We start from the raw sequence: 12,933 nt of genomic DNA, 5'->3' as shown, positions 1-12,933 counted from the left end.
GAGGGGAGCTGGCCGATCGAACCGACGGACGTTCGCCGTGTTGCGTTGCGTTCAGGAAAACGTGTGTTGGAAACGTGACCGCGAGAGCTAGGAGGTCTCTTCGAGACGCCGCGCCGCGCTGGCGGGGGAGAGAGAGAGAGAGAGAGAGATTTTCCTCCAAGGCGATTTCTAACGTCGGACCGTATAAATGCATGTACAGACGGCGGCGGCGACGCGAGAGATCGTTCCCACTTTGCATAACGGTGCATGCCGGCGCGACACTTCCCGGCGATCTCCAAACGAACACGAAAATCCAATCGAGTGGAGCCGTTGCCATCGCGGCGGACGTTGGCGAACATTTCATGGGGTATCAATTCCTTCAAATACGACGTATTATAATATATTGAAAAATCATATACATTGCGTGAGATATTGCTATTGGTGCGATTCGGAGTTTAGTTTGCGATGCTGAAATATTAAATTACCCGAGTCGGAGGCACGCGATATAAAGATAAGAGGACATAAAAAAAACCGTACGTTAACGATAATGTACGGAACACCGTAGCGCTATCGCGCGAAGTACTTCCATTTCGCAGAGAGGTTCAATAAGAAGCCAGCCCGATTGCACTGGCGATGATAGTAAAGACGAAACGAAAAGTCCTGGAAGGAGAGAAAGATACGGTTGTGGCATAGCGGGACGTCACTCGGAACGAGTCATCACGAGGACAATGACCAGAAGAGGGTCGGAAATCCATGTCCTGTTCGACAAAAAAAAAAATTGAAAAAGCGTTCAAGTGAGTTCTCTTAATAAATAAAGTACTTAATAAGAACGCAGGGACTATCATTATGAAACGCGTCGGGCAAAAAGTAAGACTCGCAGGGTACGCAGATAAAAAACACAGACAAATGCACGCGGACTGTGCGCGAAGGAAAATTTGCGACACCCATTACCTGTTACGCACGTTATCAACCGAATGCCCATAAAGAACAGGTTTTATAAAGCAAGGGCGTGAGTAAGAAAAGAAGTGTGTGGAAGTTTTACCCAAATGGATTACCCGAGATCATTCCGCGGAAGGAGCAATCTACATCTAATAGAAAAATGTGTTGCATTTGTGACTGTAAAATAATTATAAGCATAGTAAAATAATTATAGTCGGGGGGGATATCATTTTTATAATAACTATTACATCTTAGTATATCTTAAAACTGTACAATTTGTAGTATAATTGTTTTCATAGTTGGCATTGCTATAAATATGTTGCTATTAAAACATTTGATTACTATAAAAATGATATTCTTGACTATAATTATTTTATTACGCAATTATAACCGTGAATATCGCATTTTTTCTATCAGTGTAAAATCCAAAGAGAAACTTTTTCAAAGGGAGTAAAAAAGGGGGAAAATTGTGGCTTTGCGTAGCAAGCGGTTATACAAATATGAGAATCACGGGGTTGTCAATTCGGCGCAGACACAGTTCGCTCGACCCAGACCAAACAAACGAGCGTGGGCAAACGCGAATGAACAACTTGAGCTCAATGAATCCGAACGCGACGAGCAAGTTGTTCATTCGTAGTTGCTTGCGCTTATTTATTCGATCCGGATCCGGTTTAAAGCGCTTCGTCGACAAGTACGTTGCAATAAGAGAATTGAAGAGAACATCGCTCGCTCGCTCGCTCGATCAATCAATCAGTCTTATCGGACGAATTATGTTTAATTACGTTGACGAGCAAAGCCAAGGTGGAATCTTTATTTCCTCCGTTCTCCGTTCGTTTGGTCAATGTTGTGCCGAGGAACAAGGAGCTCTCTCCCGCCTCGGTGAGAAGCGTCGATCGAAAACTACCACCATCGGGCTGATGCGATTACGTAACGGTGTTAAAATAATTAGCGCGTATTACGTGGCGTTGCGCGCGGTCGTAATTGGTCAGCGCTGCGTGTCGGCCGAGCGAGAACACGCCTGCGTTGCGTCGCGATGAAAATGATGGACTTTGAACGTGAGAGATGCAAATTTTCTTGTCGCGTCGTCTTCTCGCTGGCTTGCTACTTTGATCCGCGGCCGCGGATCTCTACTCTCGTTTAATGAACTTCAATCTGTTCCACTGGCGCACGAACAAAAATAATTCATGCAAGAACAAGAGTGCGCGCGTGTGTGGAACCACAAATGTATGTCAAGCCTCCTGAAATCTATATTTCATTAAATAAATTATTGCCCGATCCTATCGCCTATCGTTGCTCAGACAGCCTATAAATTGTAATATGTATAGAGATGAAAGGATAAAACGAACGGGGGAAATAAAGATATAAAAAACACAAATCTCCCTTTGGAGTTTTTCGCGACGCGATTAAGCGAGTCGCATGTTCGCGCGCTGGAAAAATTTATACATCCATATCTGCATATATCCAAGGCAACGAGATTCGTGGTATAGTGAGTCATCATCGTACAATATCGATCGACGCCTATATCGAAGCAATGCTCCGCGTACGAGAACGTATTCTAGAGCTCGCGCCGAAAGGAGGACGACGAAACGACAAACGGACGGGACGAACGATTCGTTAAGGCCGGCACCGCGAGCTGCCACTTCCCGCTGCCGGGTTTCGACTGGCAGCACAAATGTCGGCCAATTTAGAGCGTTCCACATCGTTTCCTGTTTATTACGCCCCCGACGTCGGCGCGATCAATGGCTACGTGACCCTGACGAGGGCGGAATATCACGCGAAATCGCGCTCGTTACTTATAAATTAGCCTAATGTACCCTCCGTTCCAAAAAAAGAAAAATTAGGCGGACAGGTCTGCCTGTCATCGGTACTTCCCCGACAATAACAGAGTCACACGAGCCGTTGCGTGCGCACGCACGTGTGCACAATACCACGTATACACGACACCTCCGAGCCTTGAATGAAGCAACGTACAATGTCGAAACGATGACTTCAAGCTTGCCAAAAGAGGCAGGGATATTTAAAGCCGGGAGAGTATCAATCTCTCGATCCAAATGAAGATGAATACACGCGGCACGCGTAGAGTATGGTATCTTACAAAGAATGAAGCCCCGATATTCTCGTACTCCGGCATCACGCTCTAGCGTGTACCATTATAAATTGCTTTTTTTCAAGTATACGGCACGGGAATTTGACGTTGAAAGATGGACGATTGAGAGACAGGCGAAAGTGCGCGCACGCGCGATGGAATTATCAAAGCCAAATAATAAATGGACGGATTTTGAAACGCGGCTCCGGACAGAGACGGAAGCGGGCAACAATGCCGTCCTATTACCGAGAGAAGGCTGTCATACGGGTGTTACGAGAATAAATAACTGCAACCTACTTAAGCGCCTTCGCTGTGCATGCATTCGCTTGCTGCTCGCGTACGTTAAAGAGCTATCAATCTGAAACACAGGCGCGATACGCGCCGGTGCTGCGAGAGTCGGTGATCGCGTCGACAAACTCGTACTTGTCGTCTCTCGATGAAAAGAGATGAAGCCGGTTACTCGGCTATAATGAATCGCGAGAACTGCGAGGATATGTTCAAAGTTTATCGTTACGAATCGTTCTGTCGATGTATATCTCTCGGTTGTTGACTGTCAAAACCTTATAATCACATTAGTTTGCGATAATTACATATTTTCGTAATTATATACCACGTTATTAATTCCACTCTCGCGTTCTATCTCAGTTTTCTAAATGTACGAGGGTTAATTGAAATATTTACGAGGAAATGTAAAACGTAAGTTTAAAAGATATTACGTTAACTTAAAGGAACGGGTAATGCCATAAAAATAGATATTTACAACGATTGAAAAGAATGATAAAAAAGAATTGAAGATTCAAACATTTATCCCTCTTACATTCATGTCTTAACAAAGCGAATAGCTTAGCATTTTTACGGATTATTTGGAATTTTACATTTCAATGGAGATAACTGTGCAAATATCGCAGACTTTGCGACATGTTACAAGTTCGAATGCAGCGTAGCTTCGATGCAATGCGTAACGAAAAAAAAATAGGGAGATTTTTATTAAAAATGAATAACAAAAATAGGTATAAATGCAAGGAACGCGGGACAATACTGTTTTACATAAAAATACACGAGCGTCTCTATTCAACAAAGAATTCGTTAAAATACTGAAATCTGAACCGTGAAGCTCGAACGACCGAGGTGCAACTCGGTATATTATGTCACCGCGTTACGAATTTAAAAGAACGTAAAAATTGCAAGATCATTACGACGTCGCAATTGAGATAGATCACAGATAAGAATAACCTCGACGGAATTACTGAATTCATTTCGGGGCCTAACGTCCACACAAAAACGCGCGATCAGCCGACTTCCTTCCGTTAAAAAATCGCTGAACCATGCCGGCAAATGTGAAACCATCTGGCGGATACGTATGCGTCCGATGCTAATGCAACGCGGAAACCGCATGCATGCGGCGTACCTAAGTGAATTCTATGCCTTTCGATCGTGCTGCACGGCGGTGAATGAAAATATTTTCTGAATAGCGATAGTTACGGTGTCAGTTACGGAATATTGTTACAAGTGACAAGGGATTATCTATCATTGAATGCGCTCCGAGACAAGGTCACTGCTAAAGGTCTACGTTGCTGAATGTACAGATAACTTTTGTTAGCCTTTTTAAGCGTGCTATCTGATTTTAATTTTAAGCAAGAGCAACACAAGCTAACAGTTCGTACGGAATTTAAGTTTAACTTCTCGCCAAAAACACTCTTTCTCATCCAGATAATAATGTTAATAATATCAAACATAGCTTGTACTTTTTATTCGTGCAATACGAGATAAAAAGTAAAGAAGATTGATAAAGTTGTGAACTATGCTTTGGCGTTAAAATTAAGAAATTTACCGAAAGCGCAGCTGATTAATTCGACTTCGCGTGACTGATATAATAAAAAAATTTCCGAATTAAATGTTATATCACAACAGGATATTTTTTTACGAAATCCCTCGAATCGTTTATCGCTGCTGAACAAATGATCGAAATCGCGCAATAATGCAACGAAACTGAAACCGCGGTGTACATCGATAGTAATCGATAGTAGATCGCACGGATATCAGGGAACGTGATAAGAAAATCGGGGCTGCGATCACGTAAGGCGAAAGCACATGACTTACACGATAACCTTACGATTTATGTATAATTGATCGAGTCGAGTCAATATCGTTCGTCGAACCGGGAGAAAATTCGTCGAGGTTAGAAGTCCCTTCTCACTTTCCGCTTTGGAAATATCATTTCTGAGACGCGTAAATTTTTTCCGCGAGATAAAATCCAAATTGTTCGATCCGACGTGTCTTCGACACGGGCCGCTGGGGAACGCTGACGCGATAAATATGCGAATTGATTAGCGTCATTTAGGACTCGCGGTTGTGTAATTTAGACGTTAAGGAGTGTGTATGGTGAGTGTAAAATATAGATGTTCAGGAAGCTACGAGTATGAAATAACTTGTGTACGAATGTGCACCGAACCGACGAGCGAGGAGGCAAGCATCGTTGCAAGACACGGTGCATCGTCGAATGCGTATTACAGTTAATCTTGTTACGCGTACATAACGGATTGTATTAAAAATATCAAGTGATCGCCGCGCAGTTCTCAGTCGAATTCTCGGCCCGACATGCTCGCTCCATTTAATATCTTGGGCGGTTGCGATTATTTTCTAACTTCTTGCCAATTAGTCACATATTTAGAATCTCTAAGAAACATATTATTTGTATTAAAATTGTTAATATTTTGAATGGATATCTAGCTGCTATCGAACTGCTTTAATATTTATTATCCAGATAGTAACAATTCTACATTTTTATATAATCGGTAAGAAAAATATATCTCCATATTAAAATAATATGAAGAAAAAATGAATGCAACGTTCCCAAGTACAATTACTTTACTACTTTAGAAAATATTTGCTTGTATATAGATCGATAAAAAAAATCTCATTTTTATAATACACGGAAGAAAAAGATTCATTAAACAATATTTCATAAATTAAAAACTTTACTGATAAAATATAATCACAAAATAAAGAACAATAAAATAATAAAGAATATATCTCATTCATATGTATTTATATGCTATGGATATAGGTAATTAAAAATATGAAGATAAAAAAAGACAGAATTGTTATTTTCCTTACAGAGATCTTGATAAGATGAAACGAAATATCAAGAAATACCCCTCAGTGAGAAATATTTCTTTTTATTCTTTTAGAAAACAATCTATTGTCTTTTAAAGACCTAGTACACATATTTTATTAATTTTCGCAGAAAATTGTCTTATATTGACAAATTTATATGCTATTATAAGAAATATGATCAGTTGCAATCATATTTTTCATATTAATCATATATCATTAAAATTTTTAATAAGATACTAGCTAAGATACTTTTGTACTGTAATGAAGAAAATTGTTATATTGTTATATTAGCAATTTTCATTATAGCACAGAATTTTTTCAATACATTGACAATTGTTTTCAGATATACTTCTTTTACTGAACTATAAAATCTCCTTAGTTATAGATATTGACCTCGAGCAGCAAGCTGTAACTTTGCTGAATCATCCAACCAATCTTTCCGTGTATCTCACGTGTTGTCAAGTTCACTTTAAAAATTTACAAAGATAAAAATAGAAAAATAAAAGTCTAGTATTCCATATAAAGTCTAGTACTCCATATAATCCGTAGAATGTAATGGAATATAGACACACGATACTCTCGAAATAATTGATTCAGTAGCTCATTGTAGTCTTAAACAAAAAATTAAGAAACGCAATATCAATCAATACATCAATCTGTACCTATGAAATTCAAGAACTTTTATATCAACACTTTTGAGGAAACTCGATATTAACATTCTGTCTGCTTCGATATATGTATATAGTGTCTGGAAATTTCATTATCCTCGAATTACGTTAAAATTCTCTCGACGATTTTTAACAAAAAATGATGGAGGCGATATGTTACCATTCTTCAATGTTCAACATACGAAACATCCTTGTAGTTGTCAAGTTAAAATTCATAGCTTCATAAAAGACATAGCTTGTTCTCAAGATCAATCTTTTTCAAAAATCATTTTAAAACAATCTTAAGATGATAATATCGCTCCGCGATTAATTTATAACATCTTAAAATTGTACTTAAGATGATCTCGAATATAATGGACCGTGGACACTGCAAAAGAAAATACGTAAAAAATCACGTAAATAATATTTGTTATTATCCAGTTTACATACTAAAAATATATAAATATTTTCACACACATTACTCATAATTTTACATACTTTTCTTTTACAGTGAATACCGGGTCTTGGTAGCTTTAGTTTATCATTCAGATTTCTACAAATGTTTCTCGGCTCATTAACACGTTAAATACTACCGTCTCGACATCCTTTGACATTCCTCGTCATAGACTCTACACAGTATTCAATGAGTTACACGAGTCACCGTGATACAAATATCAAACAAACGGAGTAACAGGTGTATTCATGAGTCGACGTCCGGATATCTGGCGCACGTATATATATAAAGGTTTATTCAGGCCTTCGCAAAGATGATCCAATTCGGTGTTGGTATTCGAACTGTACTGACGCGGTACACGAGACACACAATTATAGCGCGCGCTGACGAATCCGACGATGACGAGGTAAAGCGGATCACGCCCGGTAAGCCAGAGCACGTTGCGCGGCGCCGCGGCTGACGTGCCGATCCGCGCGCACGACAGCACGGTGAACAACATCCGGCGCGTAGGCGTCAAAAAATTCGCGAGGACAAATTCGCGGGTACATCGACGATAGCGCGCGACTGGAAAGGAGGAAAAAAAGAGTGAGAGAGAAAGAGAGATATCGCGGAAAAGAAAAACAGAAGATAGACGTAGGCAGATAACGGTAATCTCGACGCGGCCGGTAGGGACGTCGTCGCGACGGCGGTGCCGAGCTGCAAGGTCGTCGGCGCGTGACCTTAATGAGTAATCGGCTCGGAAATTACGCGCGCGTTACGCGATGCTGTACGCACGCGGAATGATCGCACGCTGTCAGCCGCGTGCCGCGGGACCGTCGCGGAAGGAAGGCCGACGAGGAAGCGCGACGTGTCGACGATGACAGCCGTCGTCGAGGCGCGCGACGACGTCCTTCGGAGACCGGACCTGGCGCGCGATCGTCATCGTCGTCGTCGTCGTCGTCGTCCAGCGGACGACGGGCCTCGCGCGAGCACGAGGCGCGCGCGAGGCCGACGGCGAGGGGCCGCGGCGATCGCCGCGGCCAACGCCGCTGCCGCGTGCACCAGCGGGTCGACGTATCGCGGCGACGGCTCGGCGTCGCGCCGAGCGCGACGCACCGCTCGGTCCCGGGGCGTCCGCGGCGCGATGCGATCGCGGCGAGTACGGGGCGCGGCGTGCCGACAAATACCTCGTTTCTCGACGAGCTCCGAAATCTCCTCCCTGTTGTCGGCCATCTTAGCACCAGTCACCGTCCCACAATGCACGCTGGGTAAAAACAAACGCGCCGCCGCCGCCGTAGCCGCAGCCGTCGCAGCCGCCGTCGTTCGTCGTCGTTGCCGTCGCCGCTCCGGCCTCCGCGGCGCTCCGGTGCGCGCCGCGCCAGCGACACCTGGAGCCGCGCACGTGGAAGCGGCTGTCAGTCGGTCACGGAGGGACAGGGCCATGTCTATTCGTCGACGTGTGTGTGTGAGATGAGAGAAGGCCACTAAAAAAAAAAAAATCTGATTTGATTTCTGGTTTAAAGAAACTCTTAAAGATTAAATTAAATTCATCTTAAGATGATGACGATCGCTCTGCAATTAATTTATAATATTTTTTAATAGCCGCAGCCGTCGGTGCTCCGGTACACGCCGTGCCAGTGACACCTGCCGCGCGCACGTGGAGGCGACTGTCAGTCGGTCACGACGGGACAAGTTCGTGATGTATATGTATATACATGTGACGTTTCACGCACGTGTCAGCGTCGACGAGTATCGTCGCTTAAGCCTCGCGCCTCGTCCGGCTGGAGTTTTCTCGATATTTCTTCCGCACGCCTCATTAATATTTTAATAAGTTCCTTAAGTTCAGTTTTTTTTTTTTTTATATAATAATCTTACGACGTTTTTTATAATCTTACGACGAACATTGTGTTTCATCGCGACCAATGCAATACCTCCAGGCTCTTTTGTCAGTCCATTTAAATTCTTTGACCCATCTACTTGCTACAACATTTTTACGTGCGTCTAGCTTTGTATAACATCTGACATTTTTCGATTCCGTTTAACATTCAGTCTGATCTCAACGCTTTGGCTCACATTAAAATTCATAAAAAAGTTTTTTTATTCATTGACATCAACCACATGAAATACGAGTGATTACGCGATGAATTATAAAAACTTGCCTGAGATAACACGCTATTATTTATTCATTTCTTTTTTCTTATATATACGTTCTGTTCATTGTTTGATTTTTTATTATATGTAAAAAAGAATAGAATAGTGACAAATAGCGCGCTAACATTGCATTTGTTTGCAAACCTGGGATTAAAAGTAAACAAATGATCGCAACAAATGTGCCTATTTTACTGCAGTTTTAAAAAGAAATTATTTGCTCAGTAAATTTGGCAATCCAATGTTACAATAATATTATTTTTAAACATTATATTTCTTAAATAGTATATTCCCTACAAATGACATATGTAAAAATATGCTAGCTCAACTAATATGTTTATTTTAATTTGTTCTAATATGTATGTCTTAATTAAGATTAGATTACTGCAAGAAACGGGAAGAACTTAAGCAAAAGTCATTACATTTTTCAATATTATTTCCTCATACGCCACAGTCATTATTCCTTAAATATTATCGTGTACTTGCGTCACGAGTTATAGCCTGTCATTTTACATGTACGTACTCATTCCTCTCCATTGCTCGATTTTAGCAGTTCCACTTACTCAGATTGATAAAATGCCACACATTTCGTACATTTATTTCCGCGAAATTCTCAAAAACCACAAAATATAGGCTAGCAAGAGCTTCCCCCTCCCTCGATCTCCTCCGCTTTTCCTTCTGCGCGCGCAAGTGCACGCACAGCATGACACACTTTCACAATATCGCCGCTCCTGGTACACGTCGTCAGTGCAGCATAATTCCGTTAGGCAGGCAAGACGCGCGGCAGTCTTCGTGTGTTTTTTCGTAGGTTCGGTTGTACCTGTTTGCCACAGCTTCTTCGTGAAAAATGAGCGATCGCACCGTGGTCATAGTGTCCGCCGTTAGGACACCTATAGGTAATATACGAGAGGAACGATACGTGCGGCCAACTGATGAAATTTCGCGTAACAATTTGCTATGTTTAAATTAATTGAATATAAACAATTGCGAGATTTGAATTTGAATTAAGCCGGCAAAGTAGATTCGAAGATATTTTGCGGACGATCCGTTCCATAAGCGATAAAAATTTAATAAGTCCTTTTCCGGACGTTTATCCAGGTTATATCTCTTATATAAAATGTAATTTCGTATACATGCATATACAATATATACATAAAAAACTTTTGTTGCGATTATTCAATAAAAAACACTTTGTAAAAACATAACGTTTTGGTAACAAAATGAAGCAGTACACTGATAAAGCGAGAATACATCTTATTTTTTATCTTTTATTTCTACAGAATATTATTCTTAGAAAAAATGCAAGTGTAAAACTTATATAATTGTTTAATAACTAAATTCATTGTAATTTGTAGGATCATATTGTGGGTCCTTAGCTTCGTTGAAAGCATCAGAACTAGGAAGTATCGCCATCAAGGAGAGTCTGGTAAGAGCTGGACTGAAAGGATCAGATGTTTCTGAAGTTATCATGGGACAGGTATTTATAATTCTACACGACATATATTTGTATGCATAAATAATTAAAGATGTACCTTGTTCGAACAGAGGTAGAGCTCAATATTTACAATATATTTAAATATGTAAAATATATGTATATTTCCAAGTGGAGTTAGATTTATAGGCAGGAGACATGCATTCTTATTGCTTTTTTTAAGATACTTACTGCGTCTGAAGGTCAAAATCCTGCAAGACAAGCGGCAATACACGCTGGCATACCCATTCATATACCTGCTTACCAAGTGAATATGTTGTGTGGTTCAGGTTTGAAGTACGTGTCCATTTGGTCTATGCCATTAGTGTTTTTCTATTATGATGACATAATTATGTACAAACAACTATTGATTTAAAATAACATTATAATATATACATATTTATGTACAAACAACCGTCAGTTTGAAATAACATTTTATGTAATGTCCCATGTAGGTCTGTAATGACTGGTTACTGTAATATAAAATCAGGAGAAAGCGATATAGTTGTGGCTGGTGGTCAGGAAAATATGAGTAGAGCGCCACATGCTACTTATCTCAGAAACGGATTAAAATTTGGAAATTGCAATTTAATGGATACACTACTGGAGGATTGTTTAACGGACGCCTTTCATAATATTCATATGGCAATGACAGGTAATGAATAAAAATACTGTAACTATTGTTGTACTAGAAAAACACGAATTTAATGTCATTTTTATTACTAATTGATTACTAGCTGAAAATCTTGCTGAAAAATATGCAATAACTAGAGAGGCACAGGATTCTTACGCCAGCAAATCTCAACAGAAAACAGAGGTTGCTATCAACGCTGGATATTTCGAGAAAGAAATCATCCCAGTGACCATTGCAAGTAAAAAGGAATCTGTCGTTGTATCTAAAGACGAATTCCCGAAATTTGGAACGACCATGGAGAAGCTTGCAAAGTTAAAACCAGCGTTTAAACCAGTACGTAAAGATTATTTTATATGTTTAATACAAAACTATGATAAGAATATAATATATTTAAAGTTATTCTGTTTTCATTTAGAACAATGGGACAGTTACTGCTGGCAACGCGTCTGGTATAAACGATGGTGCAGCTGCTGTAGTGCTCATGTCCGAAGAAACTGCTGCAAATAGAGGAATTTCACCATTAGCCAGTATTGTTTCATTTGCTCAGGTTGGAGTTGACCCTAGAATTATGGGCGTTGGGCCCATCGAGGCTGTTAAATTAGTTGTTAGTATTTTCAACATTTACATTGATATATTTCTGCTTATTTCATTCGCTTTTATTTCGACGCAAATGATCTTATATGATTAGAAATATATATATAATAATATTTCAGTTAAAGAAAGCGAACTGGACAAAAGAGGAAGTGGATATTTATGAGCTGAATGAGGCCTTCGCCGCACAAGCTATCGTGTGTGTTCAAGAGCTTGGTTTGGATCCTGAGAAAGTTAATGTAAACGGCGGTGCTATCGCATTAGGTCATCCTGTTGGCATGTCAGGTATATATATGTTAATGCTCAGATTTCACGAGAATTCTTATTTTGTGTGACAAAATTGTTGGTGTGTGTTTCAGGTACAAGAATACTGGTTACACTGTTACATACTTTAGAAAGGACAGGAAAGAAAAAGGGTGTCGCGACCTTGTGTATAGGTGGGGGAATGGGTATCGCTATTGCTATTGAAAGAAAATAACGAATGTCTTCTCTATTTATATGTAATATATACATACATATATAAAGTTTGTTATATTTTTATTAAATTTCTCGATAAAAAAATGGCCTTCTTATGTTATACATCGAATAAAGGGGTATTTATTGCTATGTTGCATATATCGTTCGTTTATTTAATTTTGTGATCTGAATATTTCGTTATCCAATCCCTCCTTAGAAGTAATTTAATTTAATATTTTTGTAATATATATTTTATTACAGAATTTTACATTTAAAAAATATTAAAATGTTAATTGTATAAAATATTACAGGCTGTCAGATCAGAAAATATAAACATTCCATAAAAATAAATTATAAAAGTTATAAAATTGCAAATAATGAAACCAATCGTATGTAAGAAAATACGATCTTTAATATTATTTAATGTTATAA

At 39.8% G+C, this 12,933-nt stretch overlaps 2 protein-coding genes across 2 annotated transcripts in view; one reads left to right on the top strand and one right to left on the bottom strand.

Annotated features, from left to right (window-relative positions):
* LOC118647059 overlaps positions 1 to 12,933 on the bottom strand; it is a 47,458-nt gene that overhangs the window by 31,872 nt on the left and 2,653 nt on the right. Inside the window, exon 2 of the mRNA XM_036291238.1 lies at positions 8,389 to 8,685. Coding sequence (XP_036147131.1) covers positions 8,389 to 8,644 — 256 coding nt within the window. The 5' untranslated portion in view covers positions 8,645 to 8,685. The remainder of the gene's footprint in view (positions 1 to 8,388; positions 8,686 to 12,933) is intronic.
* On the top strand, positions 10,074 to 12,660 carry LOC105833300 (acetyl-CoA acetyltransferase, cytosolic). The gene is made up of 8 exons (XM_012674942.3): positions 10,074 to 10,245; positions 10,705 to 10,826; positions 11,005 to 11,117; positions 11,276 to 11,475; positions 11,558 to 11,787; positions 11,870 to 12,058; positions 12,168 to 12,330; positions 12,405 to 12,660. Exons 1-8 carry the CDS (start codon positions 10,197 to 10,199, stop codon positions 12,521 to 12,523), a joined length of 1,185 nt encoding a protein of 394 aa, XP_012530396.1. The 5' UTR covers positions 10,074 to 10,196; the 3' UTR covers positions 12,524 to 12,660.

This window comes from Monomorium pharaonis, chromosome 8 (assembly GCF_013373865.1).
Source record: "Monomorium pharaonis isolate MP-MQ-018 chromosome 8, ASM1337386v2, whole genome shotgun sequence".
In the NCBI taxonomy this organism is placed as follows: domain Eukaryota; kingdom Metazoa; phylum Arthropoda; class Insecta; order Hymenoptera; family Formicidae; genus Monomorium; species Monomorium pharaonis.
This window is presented reverse-complemented; position numbering and strand designations above follow the sequence as displayed.

What these genes read in the sequence shown, in the direction of transcription:
- LOC105833300 (XM_012674942.3), top strand. Translation starts at nt 10,197, where the DNA reads ATGAGCGATCGCACCGTGGTCATAGTGTCCGCCGTTAGGACACCTATA. An exon ending in CGCCGTTAGGACACCTATAG is followed by an intron (nt 10,246 to 10,704) that starts GTAATATACGAG and finishes TGTAATTTGTAG; the next exon opens with GATCATATTGTGGGTCCTTA. An exon ending in TCGAGGCTGTTAAATTAGTT is followed by an intron (nt 12,059 to 12,167) that starts GTTAGTATTTTC and finishes ATAATATTTCAG; the next exon opens with TTAAAGAAAGCGAACTGGAC.